This window comes from Aythya marila (genome assembly GCF_965140915.1).
Source record: "Aythya marila genome assembly, chromosome: 18".
Classification (NCBI taxonomy): domain Eukaryota; kingdom Metazoa; phylum Chordata; class Aves; order Anseriformes; family Anatidae; genus Aythya; species Aythya marila.
This window is the reverse complement of record NC_139059.1, coordinates 11094650-11121460: the sequence shown is the minus strand read 5'-3', so window position 1 is coordinate 11121460 and position 26811 is coordinate 11094650. Positions and strand designations below refer to the sequence as shown.

Below are 26811 nucleotides of genomic sequence, written 5' to 3'. Positions count from 1 at the left end.
CCCTGCATACCCTCCCATGTCCCTCCCAGCCCCATCCCTGCTCCCTTCCCCAACCCATCCCTCCCCATCCCTGCCTCCTCGCCAGCCCCCTCCTGCTGCTCCTGCTGGGGGTGCACGGCCCCATCCCCACCAGAGCCACCTCCTGCCAGCCTGGTGCCCAGATCCATTTGGTGATGGCTTCAGAGGGCCACGATTCAACCCACTGGGTTACGAGGACGAAACACTGCCACCGCCATTGGTGTGGCATTTGGATGGGGATGACCGCAGAGCTCCCGAGGGCTCCGGGTACAATGAGCTGCTGGTCCTCAGCCCTCATCCTCGTGGGTAAATGCTCACAGCTCCAGAGCCACAAGCAGGGTTCTGTGGTGCCACCCAGCACAGCCCAGGGCAGGCACCCCGTCCTGGCTTCTCCTTCTCCCAAAGCCTCCTTCGCCCTAAGGCTCTGCAGAACCCAGAACCTGGCTGCTTTGTCTCTATGAGGAATGGGAAATTCCTTACAGTGGGAAATGGGATCGGTGCTGGCGGTAGCAGGGAGGCACAGATGTAGGGGAGGGGGATGCTGACGGCCCCGTGTGCCCCTCTGGGGGCCTGTCCCTGCTGCGGGCTGCTCCCAGCTCTGCCCCCTTGGCCCCTCTCCCCCCCAGCCTACATGCTCCTGTCTGGACAAGCCGCTCCCCCCCAAATGCAGTCCCTGGGGCTACCTGTGCCGCTGGCAGTGTCTCTCAGGGGAGTAACAGCACGGCGGCTCTTAAAACCCCCCAGGGAAGTGGTGGAGTCCCCATCCCCGGAGGTCTTCAAAAGACGTTTAGATGTAGAGCTTAGGGATATGGTTTAGTGGGGACTGCTAGCGTTAGGTCAGAGGTTGGGCTCGGTGATCTTGAGGTCTCTTCCAACCTAGAAATTCTGTGACTCTGTGACTCTGTGTGTGTCAGAAGACGCGCTGTGCCCAGCCACCCCTGGGGAACAGCAGCCCCCCCCCGCCCTGCCCCAGCGCTCAGTGCAGGCACCCGGCCTGCTCTTGGGACACATGGGGGCACCCCACTGCCTTCCCAGCCCGACGGGCCCCAGCCCGCCCCAGGCCCCTCCCAGCACACCCACAGCCCCCGGGGGCCTGCACGCCCCCTGCGCCCCCTCCCCGAGCCGTGCCCCCACCCCTCCGCCCCGCCCCTCGCAGCCCCGCCCCTCGCCCCGTAGCCCCGCCCACTCGCGCCGTAGCCCCGCCCCCGCCTCGCCCCGCCCCCCGCCGCGCGTAATAACGTGGCCCCGCCCCGCAGTGCCCGGATCAGGCGGTTCCGAGGCCGGGCGGCTGCGGCGGGCGATGCGCCCCGGTGAGCGGCGGGGCCAGGACAAGGGCCGGGGGGCGACGGGGAGCGGGGGGGGGGGGGGGGGAGCTGCGGGAGCTGCGGGGCTCGGCCGGGGGCTGCGGGGCTGAGTCCGGGGCCCTGGGGCGCCCGGCGCGGCCCCGCCGATTGGCTGCCAACTGACAACGGGGCACGTCCCGCCCCCCCGCGCGCGCGATTGGCCGGCGGCGCGGCTCCGCGGCCTGCTATTGGGCGCAGAGCGCGTCTGTCGGGACCGGCCGGGCTGCGCGGCCACCGCCCTGCGCGAGCCGCTGCCCCCCCCCACCCCCCCAGGCCCCCTGAGGGGACGGAACGGGGGGGGGGGGTCCCGAAGGGGTTGCCCCTGCCCTGCCCTGCCCCTGCCCCCGCCCCCGCCCCCGCCCCCCGGGGCCTGCGAGGCTCGGCGCGGGTGGCGGCAGGCGGGGGGGGCGCAGTGGCACGGGCAGTGCCCGGGGCCCTCGGGGTGTCTCTGGCTGTGTTGGGTCCTGCCCCTTACCGAGGGTACAGAGGTGCGGGTGTGTGTCCGTGCGGGTTTAGCTTCCTCCCCGGCTCCCGGGGGTCGAACCCTCCTTTCCTCCTCGTGTGGAGCTGCGGCTGTGTGAGGTGACAGCCCCGCTGCCGGGGAGGGAGAGGAAGAGTGCAGGGAGAGCATGGGGCTGGTGGCGGCCGTGACCTTGGTGCCATGGAGGCAGCTGGCACGAGGCTGCCAAAAAGCAGGGAGCGAAGCACTCCGTGTGCCTTCAGTCTCTTACGGGTATTTTGGAGAAGTGGGGGAAGGTGGACTAAAAAGGGAGAGCCGCACAGTGTTCAGATGTTTGTGTCCCCGTGAACGTAATCGAGATAAAATTGACGTGCGTTCAAGCAAAGTGCGTTTTCACCACTGCATTGTGCCCGCCCTGGGGCAGGACGAGCCGCTGCCAGCAGTGTGGTTTCCCCAGTACGGCTGTACCCCCAGAGGGGCCTTCTGCGGGGACAGCCCGCTGAGCTTCACTGCCCCGATCACAGCACAGCTCGGCGATTTCTTTAAAACTTTCATCTCGTTAAGTGTTTGCTGAAGGGACCTGAGTCCCTCTGCTTATGGCCAGCCTGTGACCTGTGTCTGGGTGGCCTTTTTCAGAAAGGTTTTCCCTCCCTGGCACTGCCGGATTGTAAGGGATTTAAAAGGCAACAGAGGATTGCCTCACCTTAGGAGAAACCTGCACCAAGTGCTCTTCCCTTCAAGCTTCCCAGTCACTCGTTGTTTGACAGTGACCAAAAGCATCGTAGCCCTCTGGCCACTGCCTTTCCAGGGAATTTCATCATGGGGATGGCATTAATTGCTGAGATAATGGGGAGGCTCCAGGGACTTTTGCCGGCTTCTGTCACAGGCTCTTTGTGTTTGCCTTAAACTCTCGGGTGAGGCTGTTGCTTCTGGGCAGGAGATGCTTCGGTGGTGCTGCTGGGAGCAAGCAGAGGCAGGTTGTCTGACACTGCCAGGTGTGTGAAGGAAACAATGGTTTTAACAGGAAATTCTGATACCTTTGGTAGTTGTAGCTGGATTTCTGAAAAGAGGCTTCCCATATTAGTGCCTTCCTTCTGTTTTCCCTGCTTGCATCGCAGGGCTGGCTAATGTGGCAACATTGGTTTGGTTTTGCTTTTGGGGGGTGGGGGGTGGATGTCCCTGTCTCCCCCAGCAGGTATCCTGTTTGCCAGGTGTGCAAGCCTTGGCCATGTGTGCAAAACAGGCTGGCTGTAGTACATCAATAAGGCTGATTCCACAGTGGCTGTCAGGATGAAAAGGCTTTACTGGACGGTGTCTGGCTGTTCCAGAGGCTTCTATCCTGAGCCTGGCTTGAGGATCCTGCGGGTAGGTTTGGTCCTCTCCTGCCTGCCATGCTGCCCACCTCGGAAAGGCAGGACTGATGGTTACGGCCGGGGAGGGAGTGCTGTGCTGACGCTGTGCTCTCTGACTTCTTTTTTCCTCCCGAAAGCTCATCTGCTGCTGTTGTAAGAGGCAAGGAGGCATTTGTTGTGGTTCACCAGAGAACATTCAGTTCAAAAATAGTACTGCAGGAAAAGACAGAGGTTTGCTTTCCGAAGCAGAGATGGAAGCAGGCAGCCTTCCAACACGTGTATGAAAATGCCTCCAGCTCCTATTTCAGGATGAGAAAAACAAGCCCAAATTGATTGGAGAAACCTAATCCACGGCTTTTGTTTGTTTGCTTGTTTTCTATATTCTTATAAGTGAAAGACAACACAAGTTTGTGTTTTCTTTTTTTTTTTCCTGGAGTGCTCAGGTGCCCAGCCGTGCTTTAAGTCCAAAATTGGGTTTGAGATAAAATAAACAAATCCAGAGTTTTGCCAGCTCGGGGGTTACCTCTTGGTTCCTGGGATTTGACAACCAGAAATGGCAGAAACAAGTTTTCTTCTGTTTTTCTGAGATGATGGGAAGAGGTGGAAGACCTGGGTTTGCCTGCCGGGCCCCAGCGATGCTTCCTGGCAGAGCCCTTCCCGGCACCAAGGGGCAGGCACCCGGCCCCTCCGGGGCTCCGACAGCCCAGGGAGCTGGAGGCCGGATGTGACCTTGGCAGGATTTCTGCCAGGTCCTATTTTAGGTGGGTATTTGCTCAGTTCCAAAGGTCACTTGGTGGTTGTGCCACATTTGGTGGTGGGTCAGGAAGTGAAGCGTGGAGGTGGGATGCCTTTTACTGCAGCTTGGTGTGTTCGGTGACGTTGCTGTGCCTCCCCTCTCCTCGGTGAGTGCTCTCTGGAAGTGCTGGGTGATCACAGCTGTGTCTGAGCACGGCTCTGAGTCACTTTGGATGTGCTTCTGTAGCCTGTGATGAGCTGAGGGTCGGAGCAGCAGCTTCTGAGCTGTGGGAAGGGGCAGAGAGGAGTCCAAGCACTGCGCTGGGTGTGGAGCCTTGTGTTGTGCTCTGACATCTGATCCAAGCCCGAGCTGCAGCCTCCAGTCACATGGGGAGCCCGGGCAGCTTTTTTTAAGGTGCTGTGTTTGTGTTTTAATGGCTCAGCTGAGAGGTGGCTCCTTGAAGATTTCAGTTTGGCCTTGAATGCAAGGTCCATTAATGTCCTTGAGGAAAGTACTGTCTACCTGGTAGTTCAGTTCCGTCTGGCACATGTGGGGCTCAGAAAATACTGAGCATCCCACTTGGCAGGATGCTTCTGGAGGTGAGGAAACCGCGTTTGTCCCATCTTAAAAAAGAAAAAGGTGCAGTTAGAGAAGTCCTTAACCTACAAGCTGCAGTTTTGTTTTGTTTTTGTTTTTTTTTTTTGTGTGTGTGTGTGTACAATCACAGCATCGAAAAGTTGTTCCATTTTAAGAGGAGAGTTACTCGGTCCCAGTGACTGTGTACTGGGGGCTTGAAAGCAGCCACGGTGCTTTGAACACAGCTCTTGTTTTAGTGCTGCTCGGACCTGGAGCTATGCCCGCGTGCCCGAGCTTTCCCAGGGCGCTGCATGAATGCGGAGCTGTTGTAATGAATGCCGAGTGGGCATCACCAGAAGCCTGCTCTCATTTTCCCTGGAAGACGCTGCTGCATTGTCTTGTCCATGTCCTGAAAGCCTCAGTGTTCTTTGTCAAAGGCTCGATTCTGGCAGCGCCACGTCTGCATGGAGCCCGGGAATGGGAAGGGCTCGGCGTGCTGCGGCTCAGCCCCTCGCACAAAGCCCCGAGCCGGGCAGCTGGCGCCGTGCAGCAGCAAAGCCGTCCTTGTCCAGCCCCTGGCACGCCGTGGGTGACGCCGTCCCACGCGTTCGTGCCTCAGGCTGGGCGCTCGTGCCCTGGTGGTGCTGGGGGGCTGCTTTCTGCACCGTGAAGCTGCCTGCCCCTCCTGATGCTCAGCGCAGTGTTCTGGCCCCAAGCTGCCGTGTTTGTGTAGTGTGTGTGCTCTTAGCTTGCTCTTGGCCCCGTGCACGTGAGAGAAAGCAAGAGCTACAGCATCGTGCATGCAAACCAGGCTGTGGGTGCTAGAGCTTAGCATGTTGGCATCTGAGGGAGGTGTTTCTGCAGGGCAGGAGGCAGGTGAAAAATCAGGGCTGACAGCTGGGCACGAGGAAGGACCCTGAGCATGGGTGGGTGCGAGCTGCCACCGCCTAAAAAATGTGTCAGGGGCCGCAGACAGGCCTGGGAAGGTCGGTGCCGTCCCTCTCCGAGACCTCAGTGGTGAAGGACGAGGGGTGCTGCCGGCTTTGGGGTACCGCAGGGCGAGTCTCCTCCCTTTGGTGTCTCCAGGGAAGTGGTGCTTGGACGAGGGGTGGAAACCCCCATGTTCTGCCCTCCCCACCCTCGCAGCAGGAAGCAGTCCTGGGCCCAGGCGCGCCTTGTGGCGCCTGCTTCTAGGAAATGATGCAAGGCGCTTCCTCGTGCTAGCTTTCTTCTCAACGCATCCTGAATTTCACTGACGTGGGGCTTCCTGGTGGGTTACGTCTTCAGAAGGGCTCCTCCGGAGCACTGGGAGCTGACCCCGTTCAGCGCTACACCTCGGGTGTTGTTTTGGGGAAAACGTGCTTCTTGCTGCTCTGTGCTCTCCGCTGGCCCTCTTGGAGAGACTGAGGGGAAGGTCCGGAGGCTTGTACTGAAGCGATTCCAGTGTGATCCGTGTGGGACTGGTGTTACGGACAGCACACAGCGGTAACCAAGGCAAACTGCTCATCGCTTTCTCTTCCCCCAAATCAGCGTAGCAGCCCAGGAGCTGCCTGACGTGTGCCTGAGCCACAGCAACGTCTGCTCGCCTTGCTGCAGCCAGCTGTGAAACCCTGGCGGCTCGGGAGGTGATTCACGGGCTCCGCATCCACCATAAACAGGCACTTTGCACGGGGCGCCGTTTGTTCCTGGGTTACCATTAAACTGCCTTGCCAACAGGTGCAGCAGCTGAAGCACGTACGCCAAAGACATGTTTGTCTGGAGGGACAGCAGGACTGGACAGACGTGTGCCGGGAGGGCTGGCGGTGCCTCACGTGTGCTGTGCTCAGTTCAGGGCATTGTAGGAGAGGAAACACGGTCAGGTGTCAGCGGCGTGGGGGCCTGGCTGATGATGGCCAGCTCGGACCTGACAGCAGCGTGGGGTGCAGGAAGCACAGGGAGGCAGTCGGGGTGCTTCTGAGGTGCTGAGCACCCGCTGGGTGAGTTTGGTCCCGTGCCCTGGGTGGTGGCAGCTGCGGTCCCGGCTGAAGAGCAGCTGTGCCGCGCTTTGTGAGCTAAGGACCAGGCTGGGGAATGAGCCTGGCTGCCCTCTGATGAAAGCGCTGGGGCGTTCTGTCCCACTTCTGGGTGGCTGAAATGTGGGTCACGGCGATGCAGGACGTGTCAGTGTGACACGGCTGGGCCTGGAGGGACAGCAGTGGCTATTGATGGCTGTCAGAGGGAAGGCTGGGACTCACGGGTCAGCTGTTACTGGCTAATCTGCCAGCGTGAGCTTGGAGCAAGCGCTGTCTGAAGCCTCTGCCATAGCAAAGAGGTTGGTTTCAGCTTATTCCTTTATTTTCTGGGAATTCATAACCGAGCTGGAGTCTCGGGTGTTGGAGAGGGGGGAGAGAAATGACTGCCTTGAGTGAGAGCTTGGAGAGAGCTCCCAAATGTCTGTGTGACACCCCGGGGGCAGCTCCTGCACTGCAGAGCGCGGCTGCCACCCACCCGGAGACATCCCTGGCAGGAGCTGCTGGCCTTGGGGGGCACGGGGCTTGGGGAGAGCTGTTTTAGGGTGGCTGGGGAGGGCACAGCGGGTCTCAGGGTGGCTGCTGGCACCTGCCTCATTGGTACGGAAGCAGAAATGAGCTTGGGCTCAACCTGGGAAGAGTAAATCGAGTTTTAATGTCCACAGCACAGCTCCTTGGCTGTTGACCTCAGAGCGTTTGGGCTTGCTTGTTTCGTGTCTCTGCTGCCATAACGGGAAGGGCAGCAGGCAGAACCTCTAAGAACATTTTCCAAATGGAAGTGGAAACTGTGATAGCTGTAAATTTCAATGTCCTTACCAGTGGTGGTCCTAAATGAGCACGTGGCATTAGCTAATGCTTCAGTGACAGCTACAGCATGCAGCCGACAATTTTGGTCTCATTTCAGGCTGCTGCACAAGCCTTTCCTGAAGCCGGATGATATTTCATTACTTGCGGCAGGTCTCTGCTGAGTGATGATCATTAACATCCTGCTGGCCAGTGCCAAGCCTGGATGCTGTTGCCAGGCCATGCCATGAAGCCCAGCAGCAGTTTCGGGGCCTGTCTGCCTATCCTGAGCACATTCTTGTGTTTGTGCCCTGCAGGGACCTACTGATCATGGACAGTGAAGAAATCCCAACTTTTTCAAGTCCAAAGGAGGAAACCGCGTATTGGAAAGAGCTTTCCTTGAAGTACAAACAAAGGTACTGTTGTAGGTTTGCAGATAGTTCTTGATGATCAGAATGTGGCTTAATCTGTTTCTCTGCAAGATTTTACCAAAATGAGTATTAGGTGTCTGTTTAAAAAAGAGCTCTCTTTATTTCCAGCTTTAAATCCAGCTTTTACGTTCCCATCCTTGTGGAAGCGCAGTGTTCCTTAGTGCTACCATGCCAGGAATTCAAGGTTATGTTTTGGGCATGTTTGAGCAAGAGAAGAGCCCCTTTTGCTATCATGTGCATATTTGTATAATTAAAGTGCTGCTTTGAGTAGTAACTTGACATTTTATTGCAAGTAGCTGCCTTTGGGCTTGATGATATCATTACTGGTCCCTTGGGCTTCTTGCAGTTTAGTTACTGGTATAAAAAGTGACAGTTTTGGTGGCTGCTGCCATTTATTGAAATGCACTGTACTTCATAGTCCAGCCTGTGTTTGTGCCACTGCGTGTTTTAAGGGGGCACGAGGCTTTTTGGTTACAAAAAATGACTATAGGCTCCCAGCTTTTGTTCTCTTTGGAAGGCTTTTCTTGCACTCAGTGTTACCTGTGTGCAATAGAAGTGAAACCTCTCTCAAGCCCAAAGAGCCCAACGTGCAAGTTGCTTTTTTGTTTGGCTTTTTTTTTTTTTCCTGGGGATGGGGATGGGAGTGGGAATCTGAAGGGCAGGCCCCTTCACATGTGGGGTTTCCTGGGCTGTTCTTGGGTGTCAGAAAAGTCTCCCTTTAATGCCAATGGGTATGTAGTTTCCTAAAGTTTGTTAGTTTTCTCTGCAGCTTGCTAGGAGCTGAGCTATGACGTTTGGTAAAGATGAAAAATTAATAAGTGAAGTATGCGGAGTGGCTGCTTTTAGCAATTTAATACCTTGCAGTGGTACAAGGTTAGTAAGTGCTGGCTTCCTTCCAAAGTGCTTAAGTAACCCTAAGATTCAAAGCTTAATGCTTTTCAGCAACATTAAATTTCCAGGTAGTGCAGAGATACAGTAACTCATTCTGTTAGTGTCTGACCAGAAGCAGGTTACAAACTCACTTTATTTAGTGACTCTGTCAAGTCTGCTAGACTGAAAGCTACGGGAGTTCAAAGTATTCATCAGGTTCTGTGATTCCTGGAAATAGCCTTGATAAGGTTGTATTTGCACATGTATTTAATGTAGCTGTTTGAGGGTTTTTTTGATGTTAGGGAGTGAATTTCCTTTTATAGCTAAACTTAATGTGATTTCTCTATTCCCTGTTTTTCATTTTCCCCTGCAGAGGTCTGTGGATGACGCTTAAGTACTTTAAAACTCGTGTTTTTTCAGCTGATTGTTTTTAACGAGCCATGGGCTTTGTCTTAACTTGAGAGGTGCTGCATTTTCGATTGACAAAACTGTCTCCTTACAGCTTCCAGGAAGCTCGAGAAGAGCTGGCTGAATTTCAGGAGGGAAGCAGAGAATTAGAAGCTGAGTTGGAGGCACAGCTAGTGCAAGCCGAGCAGAGGAATAGGGATTTGCAAGCAGATAACCAAAGACTGAAATATGAAGTGGAAACATTAAAGGTAGGTCTTGTCTGTAATGGCATTGCCTCTCCTACAGATATGTCTTGGATATTATTTTAGGTTGTCTGTTCTGTTCTTGGCCACTGAATATCCAAATGAAGTAAAGGAGTCATCTGTTTAAGATCCCGTCTTGAGGATCTCCAGTATGTGCTCCAAATAAGGCAGCAACCTACCAGAGAAATTTCTGGAGGAATTTTTCTTGTTCACATCATTAAACTCTTGTCATTGAGTTTGTGCTCGTTTATTTGAATTCTCTAGGCTTTGCCAAGTGGTAGCTTTATTATTTACCCAGGCAACATCAGCATAGCAACAGGGTGGACAACACAAGTATGTTTTGTCAGGCCATTGCGTTGTCATCTTTCTTTGCAATTTTTTAATTTTTTTTCCAGAACGTCTCCTTGGTTTTATGAGACCTTAAAGAAAGCTGAAGATGGGTGATTTGTGCACATCTTTGAGAGATTTATTCCTAATTCTTAACAGCCATATCTGTGAAGACAGGAACTGCATAAGGATTTGTGTGTTCAGATGATGCATTTTAATTAACCCCTCTGTGTTAACAAATTCTTTCAGGGTCTTGAAAAGTATCTTTTCTGGTAACCTCAGATTAGTTTATTGAAGGCAAAGGTTGGAAAACTTACCTAATGGAAATAGGGTTTTGGGGATTACTTGTTCACATATCCAGTCCTGGTTATGTCTGTAAGGCCAGTATGTGTTTTTTAAGGTCAGTAGTTTTTCCATAAGACCCTGTCTGTACCCTGTGGAGCTGGTGAGAGTGTGTTTGAGACTTGATTCTTCCAGTATCTCAAAGATAAGCTTGTGGACCTGGAGGTTTTGTAACAGATTTCAGTGGCTCTCATTTGTAATGGAGACATCAGATGCGTTCTGGTAACAGTGTGGCTATTGTCAGGGGAGAGAGGCACTGAAGGGGAGGCTGTGCAGTTAGATTTCTGTTTTTCTAGATGTTTGAGGCATCAGAGCAGCTGTCAGTGCAGGCTGTTAGGAACAGATGCAGGGATGCATCTCTGAACAGCCAGCTGGGTTGTGATGAGAAGTCAATGCACAATGTGGTGTTTGTCATTTTATCCTGTGTCCAGTATTGATGTTCAGAGTATGTTCCTTCTGCCTTCATGCTTTTTGTTGTGTGTTACCAGTAATCCCAGATCAGCAGACTGCAGCTAGTATTTCACTTTGTTTGCCCAGTTTTACCGCTGATAATTTGGAGAATGTATGCTACTGATGTTTATCTCACTACTTCTCTTTCTTTCAGGAGAAACTGGAGCACCAGTATGCACAAAGCTACAAGCAAGTGTCGTTGTTAGAGGATGACCTGAGCCAGACAAGGGCCATTAAAGATCAGCTACATAAGTATGTGAGGGAGTTGGAACAGGCCAACGATGACTTGGAACGTGCAAAGAGGTGAAGGCTGCAGTCCTCTGATTTCCTTAAAGTATTCACTAGATCTTTTCCTTGTTATTCAGATTCATCACTTTATTTCTCTAAAGAGGAAAAAAAAAAAGCACATGGTTTAAAAAAATGATGCTTGATTCTTTGTACAGTGCAACTTTACTCCTGGAGTTTACCTCCGTCAGCTGGTAGTGTTATATTACATCAAGAAAAGCTAGTGGGAAAGCCTAAAATGCTTCATGCTCATGTGAGAACTGAGCAGTACAAGAAGGCTCAGAGCAAGCTAGGCCAGTGCACTGGTTTTGATACTACCAGCTGGGTGACTTGTATTTGTGATCCTTGTAGCTCAAAGCCCCTTTGAAGTAAGAAGCTAGTGCTTTACATAGTCCCTTTTAAATTGAACAGGCCAAAGGAGTCTCCTGTTCCTTGCATAACAGCTTAATGACTGTGGGGAACAAATGTGGCCTGTGTAAGTGCACAAAATGAACAGGCTGCTGTTAGAAACGCCCAGTTTTGGAGTCGATCATGCTTCCGTTTTGCTGAATGGGAATTTTGCCATTGATTCAGTAGGACCAGGAATGAGCCTCCGGCTATCTGGCAAAAAGATCTAAGAGCTGAGGCCCTGTTTCCACAAGGCTCTTAACCTCATGACTAACTTTTGACACATATGAGTTGTCCCACTGAAATCATGGAACGAATATCCCAGTGCCCTGCTTTCTGGGCTGTTGCCTGTTCCTCCTGAGGTGACTCACTGATAAAATATATGGCTTTGCGGAATGGCTTGGGAAGAATGGAGCAAGGTGCGCTAGACTGGCTCTTTTCCAGCTCTTTGGTACATCTCAGAGAGCCAGATGCTATCGTGTTCTTTTCATCTCAATCCCTGGCTTCTCTGGAGTTTTAGTCCTTTCAGAGAAGCATTTCCATAGCTTTCAGATGACTAACTTGAATGTAGACCCTGCTAACGTTTTTCCTCTATTATGTTTTTGAATACACTTTTATGTTAGTTGAGCCAAAGAACCTAATATTCTGGATTTTGTTTCTAGGGCAACAATAGTTTCATTGGAGGACTTTGAACAAAGGCTGAACCAGGCCATTGAGAGAAATGCGTTTTTAGAAAGTGAACTGGATGACAAGGAATCATTGCTAGTTTCTGTACAGCGATTAAAGGATGAAGCGAGAGGTATGGCTTTCTTGATTACTTCTGTGTCTTGGGACATTGTTGGCTTGCTAACAGAGACGTGTAGCAACCAAAGCTTGTGTTTATAGAAAGGCTCATGTAATGACACTCAAACTGGTATTGTAATGTAAGCATTGGGATTTGCTTACTAACAGTATTTTCTCTATTCTTTGTATGTTCACTGTAGCTAAGAGCAAAAAAAAAAAAAATCTTCATGTAGGGCTGAATTAATATAAGATTCATTCAGAATTTTTAACCAACGTGACCAGAAAAAAAACTGTTTCGCAGATCTAACAGAGTTGAGTACTGTGTTCCAAAAGATCCCACTGTCTGTGGTTTTGTGCCTTGTATAGGAACGGAAAATACAGGAGATGACAGGAAAATGCATGATTAATAGCAAACAACTATCTTTAAAAATTCTGTCTACTGTGTACTTTCTAAATCTGTTGGAAATCACCTGGCATATTAAAGATATTCCAGTAAAGACTGTGGTTAGACCTGTAGGATCAGAGATGTTAAGATAGTCTTCTGGGTTATAATCAAGTTGGGAATTCCCTGGTGTGTTTCACATAGAGGACATGGGGGAAACTTTATTTGTATTCTATTTTTTTAATGGTTGGGGAACACGACTTCTCTAATGGGACAATCTGCTCAAAAGCCTTCCATTGCAGTAGTTTAGTGTTTTCAATGTTCATTCCAAAGTGAAGCTCTCTAAAACAATTCCTCAGTGAAAACAACAATCTGACTGTAAGGCCATACACTTGACAGTAGGCTGGGATTTCTTTGTTGGTGTTCTTCGTGAGCCTCTTTGGAGCAAGTTTGTGCCTCACAAATTGAAAGCCACTATTGAAAACAGTTTTATTTATAATAAATGTGAAAAGGGAGATTAAGAATTTTCTGAAGATATGTATGTATTGCAGTCTAGGGTTAGGGCAATAATACTGGAGAAGACAGCAAAACCTAGGGGATTATTTTCTAGAACACTGGGGGAATCATCACATGAGACATCCTCTGTCTTGGATGAGTTCTTTGCAAATTTTTAGCGTTTGTTGGAATAGAAAAGTTGCATGTTATTCCCATGTAAGCAAGCAGGAATGCTAGGCACTAAAAGAACAGATATGGTATCAAAGTCAAATATAACACTTCTGATTGAACAGCCACAAATACTCTTCTAGGAATCCAAATCGGATTTCATTTCAGTTGTGCTGTTTTCCTCAATCTTTCCTAAAAATTCAGGATAACTTAAAAGCCATATTGTACAACAGACTTGATCCTTGTGGGTCAGTTCCAGCTCAGAGTATTCTGTGATTCTCTTTCGTTTGGACTACTGGCTTCTTCAGCCTGCTCTTTCATTTGCTGAGGAGTCAAGAAACACTGGATACAGCCCTTTGACTGTCTCTGGCTGGTGTGCAGTCCTGTGAATTAACTGGAAAAATAACACAAGAAACACAAAACTAGGTCATTAATCTGTTTTCCCAGCTTCTATTTGAGCAGAAGCTGAATGCAGTTCAGCAGGCATTTGTAACCAGCTAAGTATTTCGAAGCACACTTTCCATGGAACCAAACTACAAGTCGGGAAGAATGCTGAGGTCAAGTCACCTGCTGTGCCCTCTGGGGCCGCGCAGCTCTCTGGGCTGGGGGATCTCTGCTGCCTCCTTACATCCAGCTGTAATGGGAGGTGCTGGTATTGAGCTGTCTGATTTGAGATGGGGTCTTTGCTGGAGAAATCCAGCAACAGTGAATTGGTGTTTGGTTGTTACAAAGTATTCCCTCTTCCCCTCTCAAAAAACGATTAGCATGTTAGAGAAATCTGTTGCTAATATAATGTGTGGTTTTTGTATTTTCCTTCTTCCAACTTCAGACTTGCGGCAAGAGCTTGCGGTACGGGAAAGGCAACAAGAAGTCACCCGAAAGTCTGCACCTAGTTCTCCAACTCTAGACTGTGAAAAGATGGATTCAGCTGTCCAGGCGTCTCTCTCCTTGCCAGCTACACCTGTTGGAAAAGGATCAGAAAATAGTTTTCCTTCCCCAAAAGGTAGAGTTCCTAGAAGCTGTGCCTAGTTGTTTGAGATTATGCTCTGCTTGTCAAAAATAGTTTCAGACCAGGTCCTTGTTAGTAAACTTTAAGTAAACATGCGGATCATGTGGTATATGATCCACATGTTTAAGTAAACATGGTACATGTGGATCCAACAGGCATTACATAAATGTAATTTAAAAATTGCATTTTTAAATCATGGGCCAGCATCAGGCCTGCTTACTGAGTGTCATGAGCAAATGCTATGGAAAAGAAAGATTCAGAAGCTGAGCTACTGCTTTGGGGTGGTAGGGACTGTACTCTGCAGTAGGTGCCTGCAGTAGAGCACGTTTGGGGTTGCAGGGCAGTGCAGTGACTGATATTTCAGCTTAAGTGCAGGGTAGCAGTGGTGGGTAAATGGTGGGTAGTAACTGTGATAGTCTAGACTGCCTTTGTTACCACAGTTGCGTTCAGGGGTGCTGTTTTCTCTGTGAGGCAGTAGGATGTTAGTCCAGTCCTCTTCCCATCTGGAAGGCTCTGGACAATCACAAGGATTATGACATTTATTTTCTAAATTAGAGTAGATTCCAAGGGAAGCTCTGGTTGGATTAGATAGATTGCAGGCAGAAGCCTTGCAGATGCAGAGTGCATGAACTCTGCATGTAGGTCTAATGGAAAAGGAGGCAGTGAACAGGAATTAAGCTTTTATTCTTTCCATGGCTAGTGGTTATGCAGCCTGTGTTACCATGGAGTAACTGTATGAAGAGCCTGCAGTAGGATTTTGGATTTACCCTTTTATACTGAAGTTATTTTAAAAATTGAACTGTGGAGGAAGAGCAAGGCACATAGCAACTCACATAATCAAACATGTTTGTTTGCAGCTATTCCAAACGGATTTGGTACCAGCCCTCTTACTCCTTCAGCTAGAATATCTGCACTCAACATTGTGGGAGATCTCTTACGGAAAGTGGGGGTGAGTGCTCTGTACTGAAGTATCTCTAGCTCTGTGCTGATATCACTGAGCTCTCATCCTTGTAAGCAAATTAAAGATGGCTGTGGCCCATGTTGAGTTCATGCTGTAGTTTCCAATGTCTCTCTTCCAAATCATCCACATTTAGTGTTTAGTATGTAATAATATATATATTTTTAAGTATCTTGATTTGTAGAGCAGGTTTGCTGAAGTTCTGATGCCAGATTTATTAATGAAATTTTTACTTGGAGTAAAAAGAACCTTCAATGTTTTGGTACATTGGGCTAGACATCATCAGGCACTTGTGCATATTTCAAATGGGTCCTGCAGCTTTCTCTGTAATGAGACCAGGGCTCAGAACTGAACCTCAGACTTGGGGTGTCCACTGCATAGTTGTTTTATGTCACAGCAGGTGAGCTGAAATCAGACTGTCACTGTTTCTTCTTGTGCCTGAGGAGATCTGCAAGTGTTGCTGAAAAATGAAATAAATTTTAGAAAAGAGCCCTTTGGGTAAGAAAGGGAAAAAATAAATCAGGAGAAAGCCAAATGTTCCCCCTATGTAGTTAAACGGGAAGTGAAATGTGTGAGCCTTTAAAGGGATTACAACTCTAAGCAGGGAAGAAGTGGTTTAAACATCTGTTACGGTGTTGCTTAGGATGCCAGGCTTTCCAGTTGAATGAAGACGTGACTTTTGAGTTATGAGAAGCTTGTTTGAAGTGCCACAGTGGTTAGTGTTTCGAGTGGAAACATGGGTAGCCTCGGTGCCTAGCCTTCAGGGCTGGCTTTCCTCTCTCCCTTCTGGTTAATGAGGAAAACAGAAATAGCTGCAGTCAAGATAGTTCTAGCAAAGTTTGAGCTAAAAATGACATCTTTGCTTACATTTGGATCCAGTGAGCTCAAAGTTGGTTTGAAAGGGCAACAGGACGACTCAGAGTTATGGAGTGGCATGTTTAAAATGGGATCATTGTGAGTAAGAGTCTGCAGGGGATTTAGGGAGCTTAATCACAATCCTGTGTGATTACTCTGCAAGGACAGGAAATGCCAAATAAGCATGCTTCTTTCCCAGCCTACTCTTAAACACACGCTCTGCCAGTGATGCAGAATTCCAGCTCATGCATTTGTTTAGTAATAATTATAGGATGTTCAGGATTTCTTTGGGCTGGCTACACGCAGGATACCTTCTCCCATGCCTCAGACTCCCTTTCTCTCCAAGAAGTTCCCTTCAGCTTTCTTGTTTGCTTGTGAGACAGCAAATTACTTGATGCAGATCACACTGGATATTTCCAGTAGAAAGATGCTTTGAGACCAAGAGATAGATAGGTATCTTTATATATAGTCACTAAGGAAGATTAAAGGGGTCTCTAGAAGAAGATGTTAGTATTCCCTTTCTCTTAGTACGTCAGTAAGTTATTAATGGAGTACTTTACTGAATGGAATCTGACACAGCCCCATATACTATGGAGTTGAAATTTTGTCTCCATGTGCCTGCGAGTGTGGGAATTCATACACGTGCAGGGTGGAAATAGCAAGTAATTGCAAGGTTTTTCTGCTGAACCAGACAGTCTTACCAAGTTAAACCTCGGTTTGTGATAAATGACAGAAAGGGCAGGTGATGTACTGAAGTGGAGGAGAGAATCAGGATTTGGGTCTCCTTCCTGCCAGGAGTCAGTGGATGAGGCAGGTCTGTTAAGGTCTGTTACCTTGCATAGGGGGAAAAAGATCTTTCCAGGTTAGCTTGGAAGTAGTAGAGATGAGGTAGAAACCCTGAGGATGGGCTTAGCTGCCTTTGTTTCTGCTGCTGTCTTATGCTGTGTCAGTAGCACCTCTTCTGCCGAAGATTATCAGGGAGGATTAAGAAACTAGCCATGTTTTTCAGACAATGATGAAGAAAGAAATGCCAGAAGACATTGTCCTGGGAAAAATTCCAATTTTCCAAATGTACGGTCACTCCCAAAACTTGATGATTCTGCTTTTGGTTCTCTGAGTCCTCTGGTTAGTTTACGCCAGCCTCACTCAAGTTCTTAAAGCAAGAGGTTTCAGTAACTTCTGCCAAGTTACCTTTTTACATTTGGTACCTAAATGGGAGTTGATATGTTATAAAATCCTAGCCCTGATGGAAGCAAAATGTGCCTGGCAGTCAGCATCAGCATCTCATTGTGTGGGTTTCAATTATGGACAGATGACAGAAAATGACAGCTTTGTTCCCATTTAGTTCAGTTTTTGCCAAAGATGGTTATGTTGGGGTGATCACACAGATCATGATGATCTGTGGTCATGTCAAAGCCTGAACTTGAGCAGCAAAACATTTTTCTTAATCCTACTTTTTCTCCTTTCACAGGCCTTAGAATCCAAATTAGCTGCTTGCAGAAATTTTGCAAAGGACCAGGCATCACGGAAATCCTATATTTCAGGGAATGTTAACAGCAGCATGATAAACAGCAATGGTGCAAAGTACCCTCATCCAGGACATACTTCCTTCTTCGACAAAGGGTAAGTCAGGGTTTATTTTTACACTAAAGGAGGGGGGAGTGTGTTTCAGGATGCTGTGTGAAGCAGGAGGGTTTTTTGGGCTTGTTTTTAGCCCACCGCAGCTTTCATCCAATAAGACAAATAATTTGTGGAGCCAAATTCTCAAGGGGACAGAGAAGCGAGGATAATGTAGACTTAGGTAAGGCAAAGAGAAAAGCAAGTGTGTGACCTCTCAGCTGGTAGGATGTCAGCACCAGTTCTGCCCCTCTGCTGCCTCATCTCTCAGCTGGTGGGGACACCACGGCCTTCAGAAGGATCTCAAGGAAATAGTGGTGGAGTTGCCATAGCTACTGGTGCGTGGGGAGTGCCTTAACCACAACTCTGGAGATTCCCTCGGTACGAACAGCTTAGTGTGGGCAGCACAGGCTCTCTTGGAGGGTGGGGCCCTCTTTTTACTTCCCCCTCTATTAGTGGAAAAGAAAATGTCACTGATTGTGTAATTCTGGCTGATGGAAGGGGCAGCTGTACTCCTCCCGGCTGTGTTGCGCATCAGCCGGGAGGCCAGAAACTGCTTTCACAGGAAAAACCACTCTCACATGACTTCCCTTCGTATGGGGAAGTGGTTCAGCAGGAGGACGTTCCCCGTCCCTGTGGTTGGGTGAGCAGCACTGCAGGGCAGGACGTGCAGCCAAGCGCTCCTCCGGTGCTACTCGGTGATACTGAAACCTGTGCTGGGTGTCACCGGGCTAAACACCCTCCATGCTCCCTCCGTGGTGCTAGTCTTCCTTGTTAAACCCTAAGCCAGTTCAATTTTAATGCTGATTTTCAGCACACCCTCAATCTAGAATTTATTTTAGAGCATTAAATGAGCTGTTAGCAACCTAAAGAGTGCCATATAGACAACAGTCAAGCTGGGCTTCTGCAATTCTTCTCCTGTGAGCTGAATCATGTTGCTATGTGGGTAGCAGGGCAAGCTGCTGCTTAGAAACTGGCATACAGAGTTCTTAGAGCAACTGTTTTTTGTTGCTTTTGGAAAGGAAGTGTTCAGATACTTAACAAGGTCGTTGTCGTTTGCGAATTGGACAGACGTCAGGGTTGTCTGCATACTGGGAGGCTGACCGGGGTCCACGCATCCCCCACAGCAGTGCTCACACTTTCAATGCAGGCTTCATTTCGTGTGCAAGCTGTCAGGATAGTGCTAGGGGGAGATTAGAGCTGTTCTTAGCAGGCAGCATGGCTATATTGAGTTGTGGTGTGACAAATAAGCTGATTGCTGCTTGGGGTGGGGGTCACTTTTAATTATCCAGATTGTCATCACAGTTGTTACCTGGGCTGGCTGCCTGCAGCTCAGAGCAGGCTGGAGCTGAAAAAGGCTTAGGAAGGCAGCCTATTGGTAGAGCACTTCTACAGCACACTCAGAGGATGTTAGCAGGCTAGAAAAGTGCATGGAAATGACTGTGCACACCTGCAAGTTGTGAGACCCTTGCTGGGCTCTATCCTCTCTCTCTCCTCCTCTCGTATGTGCTGCTGGGGTCAGGGGCTTGCCCCTTCCCCTCGCTTTGTCTTCCTGCCTCTCTCGTGGTCTGGGGGTGATGCGGTGTCTGTGCTGCACGCACACTGCACCGTTCCTGTGTAAAGCCTGAATAATTCTGTCTGCACCAGTACCTGGACAGAGCCCTCACTGCGGTGAGCTCGGCCCCACCGTGCCTGCCTGCTGGCGGTGCCTGGTCCCCTGCACGTCACAGCGGCTGGGCACGAGGGGCTGAGCTGAGGAGTGCCCTTTCTTCTCCCCTCTTCTCCTCCTTTCTCTCCAGCCCCTGTACTCTCCTCCCTGCCCCAAATTGTCGCTGGAGCCTGAATCAGCCACGTGTGCTCGTAGACCCGGTCCAATCTGCAGCTGCTGCCTTATGAACAGCCAGTTGCTGGGTGGTGGGATTGTGACAGAGGTAATTCAGTCACGTCATTACACTTCCATTTACTTTCCCATTTTGTTGGTTAAGATGTTCGATGAACCTCCATCTCTCCTCAAACACCTGCTCTCTGCTTGCTGAGTAGAGCTGAGCAGGAAGCTCAACGTGCAGGAGATGGTGTGGTGGGAGCAAGGATAGGAGCAGTTACTTCAGCGTCACTTTGGGGGATGTTTGGAGAATAGCTGGGCTTGCAAGTGAGCTTTGCTGGAGAACTGGAGGAGGCAGGACTTACCTACTGCTTTTCTTCTTTTTCCGTGCTCTACCAAGTGTAGCATAAGATCAGTTTCCTCCAGAGTCGTTCCTTTAGGAACATGATCTTTCTGCACAGGCACCAGGACCTAGCAGAACAGCACCTGAGAACATTCTCCAATAGATGCTTGCTTCTTGTAATTGTAATCGTTGTGATTGTTCTTAATTGTTACGAACTTTGATCCAGTTGGGGAATAAAATGGTTCTGACCTTGATGGGTTCTGCAGAGGCCTGGCACTAGAACAGCTGAGCTGGGACAGCAGCGAGCCAAGACCGGGTGTTTGTTCCTTGGGGCACGAACTGCTTGTTGGCCTCTACCCCGCTCCTCCGGCACGTCAGAGTCATTGCAGTTGGTGTTTATTCTTAGCCCAGTAGATTCACAGAAATACCCCATTAAAAAAAAAAAAAAGCAAGCTAAAGTTTAAATGTGAAAAGTGCTTCTGCTTGATGTCCCCAGCCCTGATTGTAATACATCAGAAAGGAACTGGGTCTTCTTGCTGTTCCCTAGTCTTCCTTTAAAAAAAAAAAAAAAAAAATCCCAGGAAAAGAGGAAACCTTCTTAAATGTGGGTACACCAGGTGCAGCTGAGTAAATCCACATCCCGTAAGGTGCTCTGCAGTGCTCCAAGCTTTTATTTGGGTCATGCACTTCAGCACTGGAGCGTGGTGGGGGTGCTGGTGGTCACTGAAGAGGGATCCCCCCCGCCTGTGCAGAGCAGCGTCCTTACGCAGGGGTCACAGCAGAGAGCAGGCGAGGGTTGGTTCAGCACCCCTGCTTTTCCCCGCTGCTTGCATCCAGGGTTATGCCCAAGAATGTCTGTATTGTGTGCATAAACTGTTTCAATTTTTCTCCACTAGGCGTGAAAAGGTCATATTCCCCACCTTGGTCATGGGTAAATGAATTCATTTACATGATAAGCTGCATGCGTTTTAACTCTGGTGCTTGGAGGTGCAGCGTTGGTGGTTGTGCTAACTGCATGACGTAGTTCTAGTGTTATGAACTAATAGGCAATGAGCAAAGCCTGAGGCTGTAATCTCTGTTTCTCCTTACTTTAGATAAACTTCTCTGGTGCTGTGACCAGTTGCAACTATAAGATTGAGTGCTGCTTGCTTTCTTGGTTTAATATTTCTTCAATACTTGCATGCTTCTGACTGAACCAGACACATCAGAGATATGGGACAAAGCATTGCTGCTAACTTAGTGAATTTTGAAATACTGGTGAAATCTTCATTTTGAAACTTTGTGAATTTTGCCCTTTGGTCATGTTCTTCCTTCAGCACTGCATTGGACATTGGCTGGCTGCTGCTCAGCTGCCGTAGCTGTGGTCATGGCAAAGCAGGCAGGCACCAAGGTGCTGCACAGGGCTCTGCGGAGCAGGGGGAGGGCAGGAGCAGGGCTGTGAGCCCCCTGCCCTGCTGGCAGTGGGAGCAGGACCCCAGGGCACTGGTGTAAAGCTAAAGCACTGCTCTGCCTGGGAACCTCCTCCTCGTGCTCCTTGATAAGCTGGGCTCCAAGTGTGCTTTGACCACATCGGTGTATTCCCTGGGCTGGGTTGTTCAGCTGTGAGACAATCTGCTGGTGAGGTTCTGTGTGATACTTACGGGTTGATGGACTTTCAGAGACATTGTGCTAAATACAAAATACATCTCGAAATACAGATCAGTGAGTAAAAGTCTGTCTTGAGTAATCACAGGACAGAGAGCAGGTGGAAGCACCAGAGCCTGACCTGAGGGGCCCTGAGCAGGAGCACCGGGCAGGCACTGCAGGGTGTTGGGTCGGGTCTGAGCGACTGGGGAAAGTGCTGGCAGCAGGAAGCGAGCGACCTGGCTGGGATTTATCACCCAGGGCAGGTTCCTGGGCTGCCTGGCAGCACCAGCTCTGTGTGCGGTCACTCCATGTGTGTGTCAGCCTGGATGGGGCGGCGAGCATGGAGCGATGTGCATGTTCCTCCCGGCTCTGGGTGTGTCATGGTGGAGGATTTTGTCCCAGAGACTGAGTACAAGACCTCCCTTCCCAAGTTGTTCTCGTTGGTCAGTAGTCATCCACCACACTACAGTTTTCTTTAAGAGTTGCTCTGCTTAACTTATTTTCCTTTGTTTCTAACTGCAGTAATGCTAACTTATTTCTTTTGTGCATTTTTGTTAACAACAGAAGTCCATGGCTGAGTCCTATAAACTGAGCCATAATGCCAGCTTTCAGCATCCCCTCGTTTGCTGATACTGTTCAGAGCCTTTTTCTGTGCCCCACTTACTGAACTGGCTTCCTGCGATTCAAAGCTGCTGCTTGATCTTTGTTTCTGCACCGAGGGCAAGTCTGGGCGAGCAGTACACAAGGAACAGTGCGGGTTCACTGGGAGCTCATCCTGGGAGAAGCTGCTGCCGCGAACGAGCGCTCTGCTCTGTCTTGATATTCTTTTAATTAGCAAATCATGGGGAAACCTCACAAAGCTTCTAAACAAGGTTTTAATCTTCTCCATCTTCATCAGAGAGCCTGCTTGTCTCCCTTGTGCATCGTAGTGCTGTGAGCACTCCCCATCTTGCACAGTGCTGGCACCTCTTCACGCGACCAATGTCCTCATGCTCACCACTTCTCATGGCACTGCTGCCAGCAAATCCACATCACACCTGCCTGAAACAGCAGAACAGCTTTTCTGTAAAGATAGGTTATAGGGTGTTGGTCCCACTTTGGAGAGTGAGGTCAGGACGCAGAAGGGAGTCCCTGGCCTCTCCCCAGTGCATCAGGCAGCAGGGCGCTCCGCGAGGGCAGGAGCTGCAGGCAGCGCCTGGGCAGGCTGGGGGTGCCCACAGGCCTCTGCCCCAGCATGGGGGATGCTGCACAGCACTGGGGCTGCAGCATTCATCCTCTTGCTGCCCCTGGCTCTGAGATGGGGATCGGGGATCGTTCTCCCTTTTGTCTGAGGCTTCAGGATATTATTTGTAATGCCGGTGATTTAGGTTGGGTCCCTTCACAGCTGTGTGGTGTCTGTGCAGAGTGCCCGATGGCTTCGTGGCTTCTGGCCTTGTCTGTGTACCTCTGGGAGACTGAAAAGGGCCCACGCTGCCAAATGAGCCTCAGAGCAGGAGCTGGGGAGGGCTAGACGTGCCCAGAGTCCTTCAGAGGTGAAGCTGCCTGCACGGACAGGTCTGTTGGGTGGGGGTGGCTGCAGCTGAGTCTTCCCCACAGGGTGAAACCCTGTTTGGGAGCAGCCAGTGCCCCAAAAGTAGCAATACCAGAAGTGGATGCTGCTTGGCTTGGCCGGTCCCTGGTGTAGTGCCATGCACAAATGCCAGGTGTTGGGATTTAATTCAAACGCATCCCTCAGGCAGTGCAGGGCAGCTGCAGGCAGCGAGTGCAGCTGGGGCCCCGTGGGGATGCAGCCCCCGCTGTGTGCGCTGCCCTCGGCTTCATGCCGTGGTGCAGCTGATGGCTGCCTTGTGAGGACACGGCCATCACTTCTGTCCCACCTCAGCCCGGGCAGGGCACACAGCACATGGAGCAAGGGCACAGCAGGACAGCGTCTGTGTGTCACGAGAAGGGCTCTGGGTTTTGCCCAGGGAACCATGACGAACCTGCAGAGCTTTGGTTTAACGTGACTCGCCAGACATGACCCCTCCATGCTGATGCTATTCAACATCAGTTTTCTGTTCAAAAGGAAGCAAACTACCACGTTTTAATCCTATTTGTTTTTTGTTTCTCCCCTGTCTAGTTGGCAGAGCAGCTTTCTAGCTGATAAGTAATTTGCAGAGTCATGTCGGGAGGAGGTTGGCTTCCTGCCCCTTCACTCAAATCAGTTAGCAAAATGCGTCTGCCCCTAAGCCTCCTCCAGTGTTTTGCTGCAGGCGCTCCTGGAGGCATTTGTCTCTGAAATGTATCAAAGTAATGCTCGAAATTTCAAGCTTAGTGGGGAGGAGATGGAAAAGGTGTTTTCTCCCTGCTTTAGCACTGGTGTGGGAAGCAGCACTGCCCCTGCAGCACAGCCCCAGGTTACCTTGGGAATCTGACCTTGCTCGTGAGAGTGCAGTTGAGCTCTTCATCCTTCAACCCTTCCAGAAGGGTTCTGTAATTGTCCAACACAACAGCAGCTGCTTCTGGGTTTGTTGGCAGGGTCTGTACAGCCCAGACCTGGGAGGTGTAGGGTCAGCGGTGAGCGTGAGCAGCACAGGACCAGTGCTGTGTGGAACCCACAGCCGTCTGTCCTGGGGCCAGTCGTGAGCCTGTCCCAGCCCCGAGGCCCTGCTCATGTGAACTGCTGGCAGGTCACCAGGCTGCGCTCCTCTGAGCATTGCCCTGGGTGCAGCCCGAGGCCTCAGAGCAGGTAGCTCCCAGGTCAGCTGCTTCTGCCTCCTCCCAGAGCCCTCCAGCTTCCTTTTGTTCCCACTTGGGGCTGGCAGCACACGAGGGGTGAGGGGCTCGCTCCAGGGCAGCCAGGGGTGGGCGAGCTGTCCTGGCAGAGGGAGGGAAAGAACTGAACTGCTCCTTGGCCGTGAGGCTGTGGTGATGGTGGAGCTCCAGGTGCTGTGAGTTGAGCCTAATTAGAGAAGATGTCAGTGTCAGCCACGTAGGGAGTGAGAAGCTGTCGTAGCCAGGTGCTCCTCTCCCAGCCCCCAGGGAGCAGGCTCTGCGTGCTTTAGGCTCTGCGTGCTTTACCTCCCACAGCAGCTCTGGGAGGGGGGAGCCCTGGGCTCCTGGGGATTTGGGGGTTTGCAGGGGAGCCCCGGCTGCCCCCCAGCCTCTGCTGTGCTGCAGCATCTGCAGCTGGCCCTCGCAGAGCCCTTCTCCCCTGTGTGGCTGCTCTGTAGCTGCGTGTGGACACCCGTATGTGTGTGTATCTACACGTACCTGCTTCCCTGTCTGCTTTACAAGAGCCTGCGTAGAGCCATCTGTGATGGACGCGGGGGCTTGGCTGGAGCTGGCCCTGCAGCTGCCCCTGACCGTGCCCCTCTGTGCCTGGCAGTGGCTGCAGCTGGCAGCCCCCCGGGGAAGGGGAGCTGTGGGGGGACCAGGCCCGCAGTGCAGGCGTACCCCTGAGGCTGGGGCCCCCCGGCTCCCCCTGCAGCCCCTGCCCTGTCCCCGTTGTGTCTTGGGGAGGGGGCTGTGAGGGGGCTGAGGAGGAAGGCGGTGGGTCTGTCTTCCAGTTCCTGGTGGTGGGTGGGGTGAACGGGACTAGCTCCTGGGGTTGCTTGTCACTCACCTGCCTGTCTCTTGTTTCTTCTCAGGGCAGTAAACGGCTTTGATCAAGGTTCCCCTGGACTGGGAGCCTCCAGACCTTCATCAGCACCTGGCATGCTCCCCCTGAGCGTATGAGTCAGCGCGAGGTTGTGTTTGGACTTGCGGATGCTTTTCTCAGCCCACCAAGAGAAGAACTGCTTCAGTTTCCTCCCCATTCCCGCCCTGCTGGAACAGGACCTGCCCTGTGGTGTGCAGCAGTCCCTGCCTGGCTGCTGCTGGAGGAAGCCCTGTGCTCACAGCCCCTCGCATCTTGTTAATAGTTAACTTCCTCCTGTTGCTGTAGTGGACATGTTCTGACTTGGCCCCACGCCGCGTCGCGCAAGCTGAGCCACGTAGTGCTCTGTTTCAGGGGCTGCAAAACCTCGGCCAGGTGCTCTTTGACCTGCCACTTTATCTCTTCTCTAAGTTAGGTTTGGCGTGACAGAAACAGTTGCTGCTTTTCTTAAAGGCCACCCATCTCGCTTCCTGCCCCCTTCGCGATCCTGCCAGTTACCCACGCAGCTGCTCTCCTCCCCAGCAGGCTCCAACCTCTCAAAGGAGATGTGGGGTAAGGTGAGGGAGGTGGCAAGACATCTGCATCTGGGGATCAGGTCTGGGTCTGTAACTGAGTTACTGTAGCTTAATAAACTATGACTGTGCAGGGTGCAGCTGCTGTGTGTCTGCCTCCAGCCAAGCCCCAGTGTGGGCAGGGGAGGACGAGCGCAGCCTCAGCCCTGCCTGTGCAGCCCCAGCAGTGGGGGGCTGGGGCTGGGCTGTGGGGGGAGCAAAGAGAGGGGTGGCAGCAGCCCTGTGGCCGCCTGGCCCAGGCCCAGCCCTGAGCCCCATCGGGCAGTGGGGCAGCACCGAGGGGCTGCTGCCAGGAGCTGGGGTCTGTGGGGTGCCTGCGCCCCAACGCCCCCAGCCCTGGGAAGCCGCCCCCTGCATCAAGCCTTCCCTGCCTCCACACAGAGACACTCAGCTCCTTAGGAAACCGCTAAGCCCATGGGCTGCCCTGCCCATGACATGCCCCCTCCCAGGACCCCATAACCATCGAAACCATGTTCAGATCTGTGTAATATATGACTGGATTTTACAGTGTCACTTGCAGGCTTCTGTGACAGTTTTGGGCGACTGTGTACCTTGTGGGTCTTTCAAGCAATGTATTTGTGCGAGTTCTCTGTCTATGTGCCTCAGAGTTGGTGGATTTCAAAAATGAACCAGCAAGCCCAGCTGGGGTTTGATCAGTAGGTTAAAAAGATCTTCCCAGTTTGGTCCATCACATTCCGTTGGCTCTGCAGCTCTAAGTTTGTTTATTTACAAGCGCTGAGAAAAAAAACACATTGCCCCCAGCGAAAGGGCGGTGGGAACATCACTCGTTGCTGTTAGGGCTTGTATGATCCTTTCCTGTGCATCCTCTGCTGCATTTGACTGTTTACATTTGTTTTATTGTACATAGGTTTGTAAACATAATATCTTTGCCTAAGATCTTTGTACATAACTTGGGCTTTGTAGCTTTATTTATTCAAAATCTATATGGCATGTTTCAATAGGACAGTGTACCATACCACCGAGGTGACACGGATAGTGATGCAGTTTAAAAACAGCAACGTGACAAAGCTGAGCAAGTAATCTTCCAGAAATAAAGTTCTTTTAATGTGGAATCTGTGGATTTTGCAGAAAAGGTGGCCGTGGCTGTATTTTGTCATGTAGCTGCGCCTGGGGACATGGCTGAGGCCTCCAGGTGCAGCCTCCAGCGTTTGGCTCCGTGCACCCCCTCCAGGGCTGTGCCAGCGCTGCCTCCAGCAGCACCCCATGGGCACAGCTGCTCTCACGGGCCTGGGCACGGCTTCAGCCCCGGTGCTCCTGGGACAGCCCCTGAGAGCCCCCAGGCCCTCCTGTTGCTGCCCAGGCCAGCCCCACACATGCCCCAGGGGCACTGCTCTTGCTCCTGGCTGGTACCAGCAGCCCCAGTCCCTGCCCTGTGCCCCATGGGTGGAGGTAGGGAGAGGCACCCGCCCCCTTGAGGCACAGGGACAGACCCAGACACCTTTGTCGCAGGTAGTCACCCCCCCAGCCATACCTTAGAAAGCCCCAAAAACTACTCGCACGTGGA

General features: G+C 51.1%; 1 protein-coding gene across 7 annotated transcripts; it reads left to right on the top strand.

Annotated features, from left to right (window-relative positions):
• Window positions 1-1265: 1265 nt before the first annotated feature.
• Window positions 1266-26476, top strand: NDEL1 (nudE neurodevelopment protein 1 like 1). Of its 7 annotated transcripts, none has more exons than XR_014318779.1 (11): window positions 1266-1328; window positions 7595-7693; window positions 9081-9234; window positions 10502-10650; window positions 11682-11818; window positions 13677-13850; window positions 14714-14805; window positions 17141-17292; window positions 19086-19217; window positions 20348-20382; window positions 24707-24803. XR_014318779.1 is itself a non-coding variant. In XM_082775168.1 (10 exons), the coding sequence occupies exons 2-10, from the start codon at window positions 7608-7610 to the stop codon at window positions 24712-24714; spliced, it is 987 nt and encodes a 328-aa protein (XP_082631294.1). In that variant the 5' UTR covers window positions 1266-1328; window positions 7595-7607; the 3' UTR covers window positions 24715-26476. The 7 variants fall into 7 exon arrangements, 3 of the variants coding, with proteins under 3 accessions (XP_082631294.1, XP_082631293.1, XP_082631295.1); XR_014318780.1 differs by lacking the exon at window positions 1266-1328 and adding an exon at window positions 3661-3934; XR_014318781.1 differs by lacking the exon at window positions 1266-1328 and adding an exon at window positions 4056-4075.
• The last annotated feature ends 335 nt before the right edge of the window (window positions 26477-26811 follow it).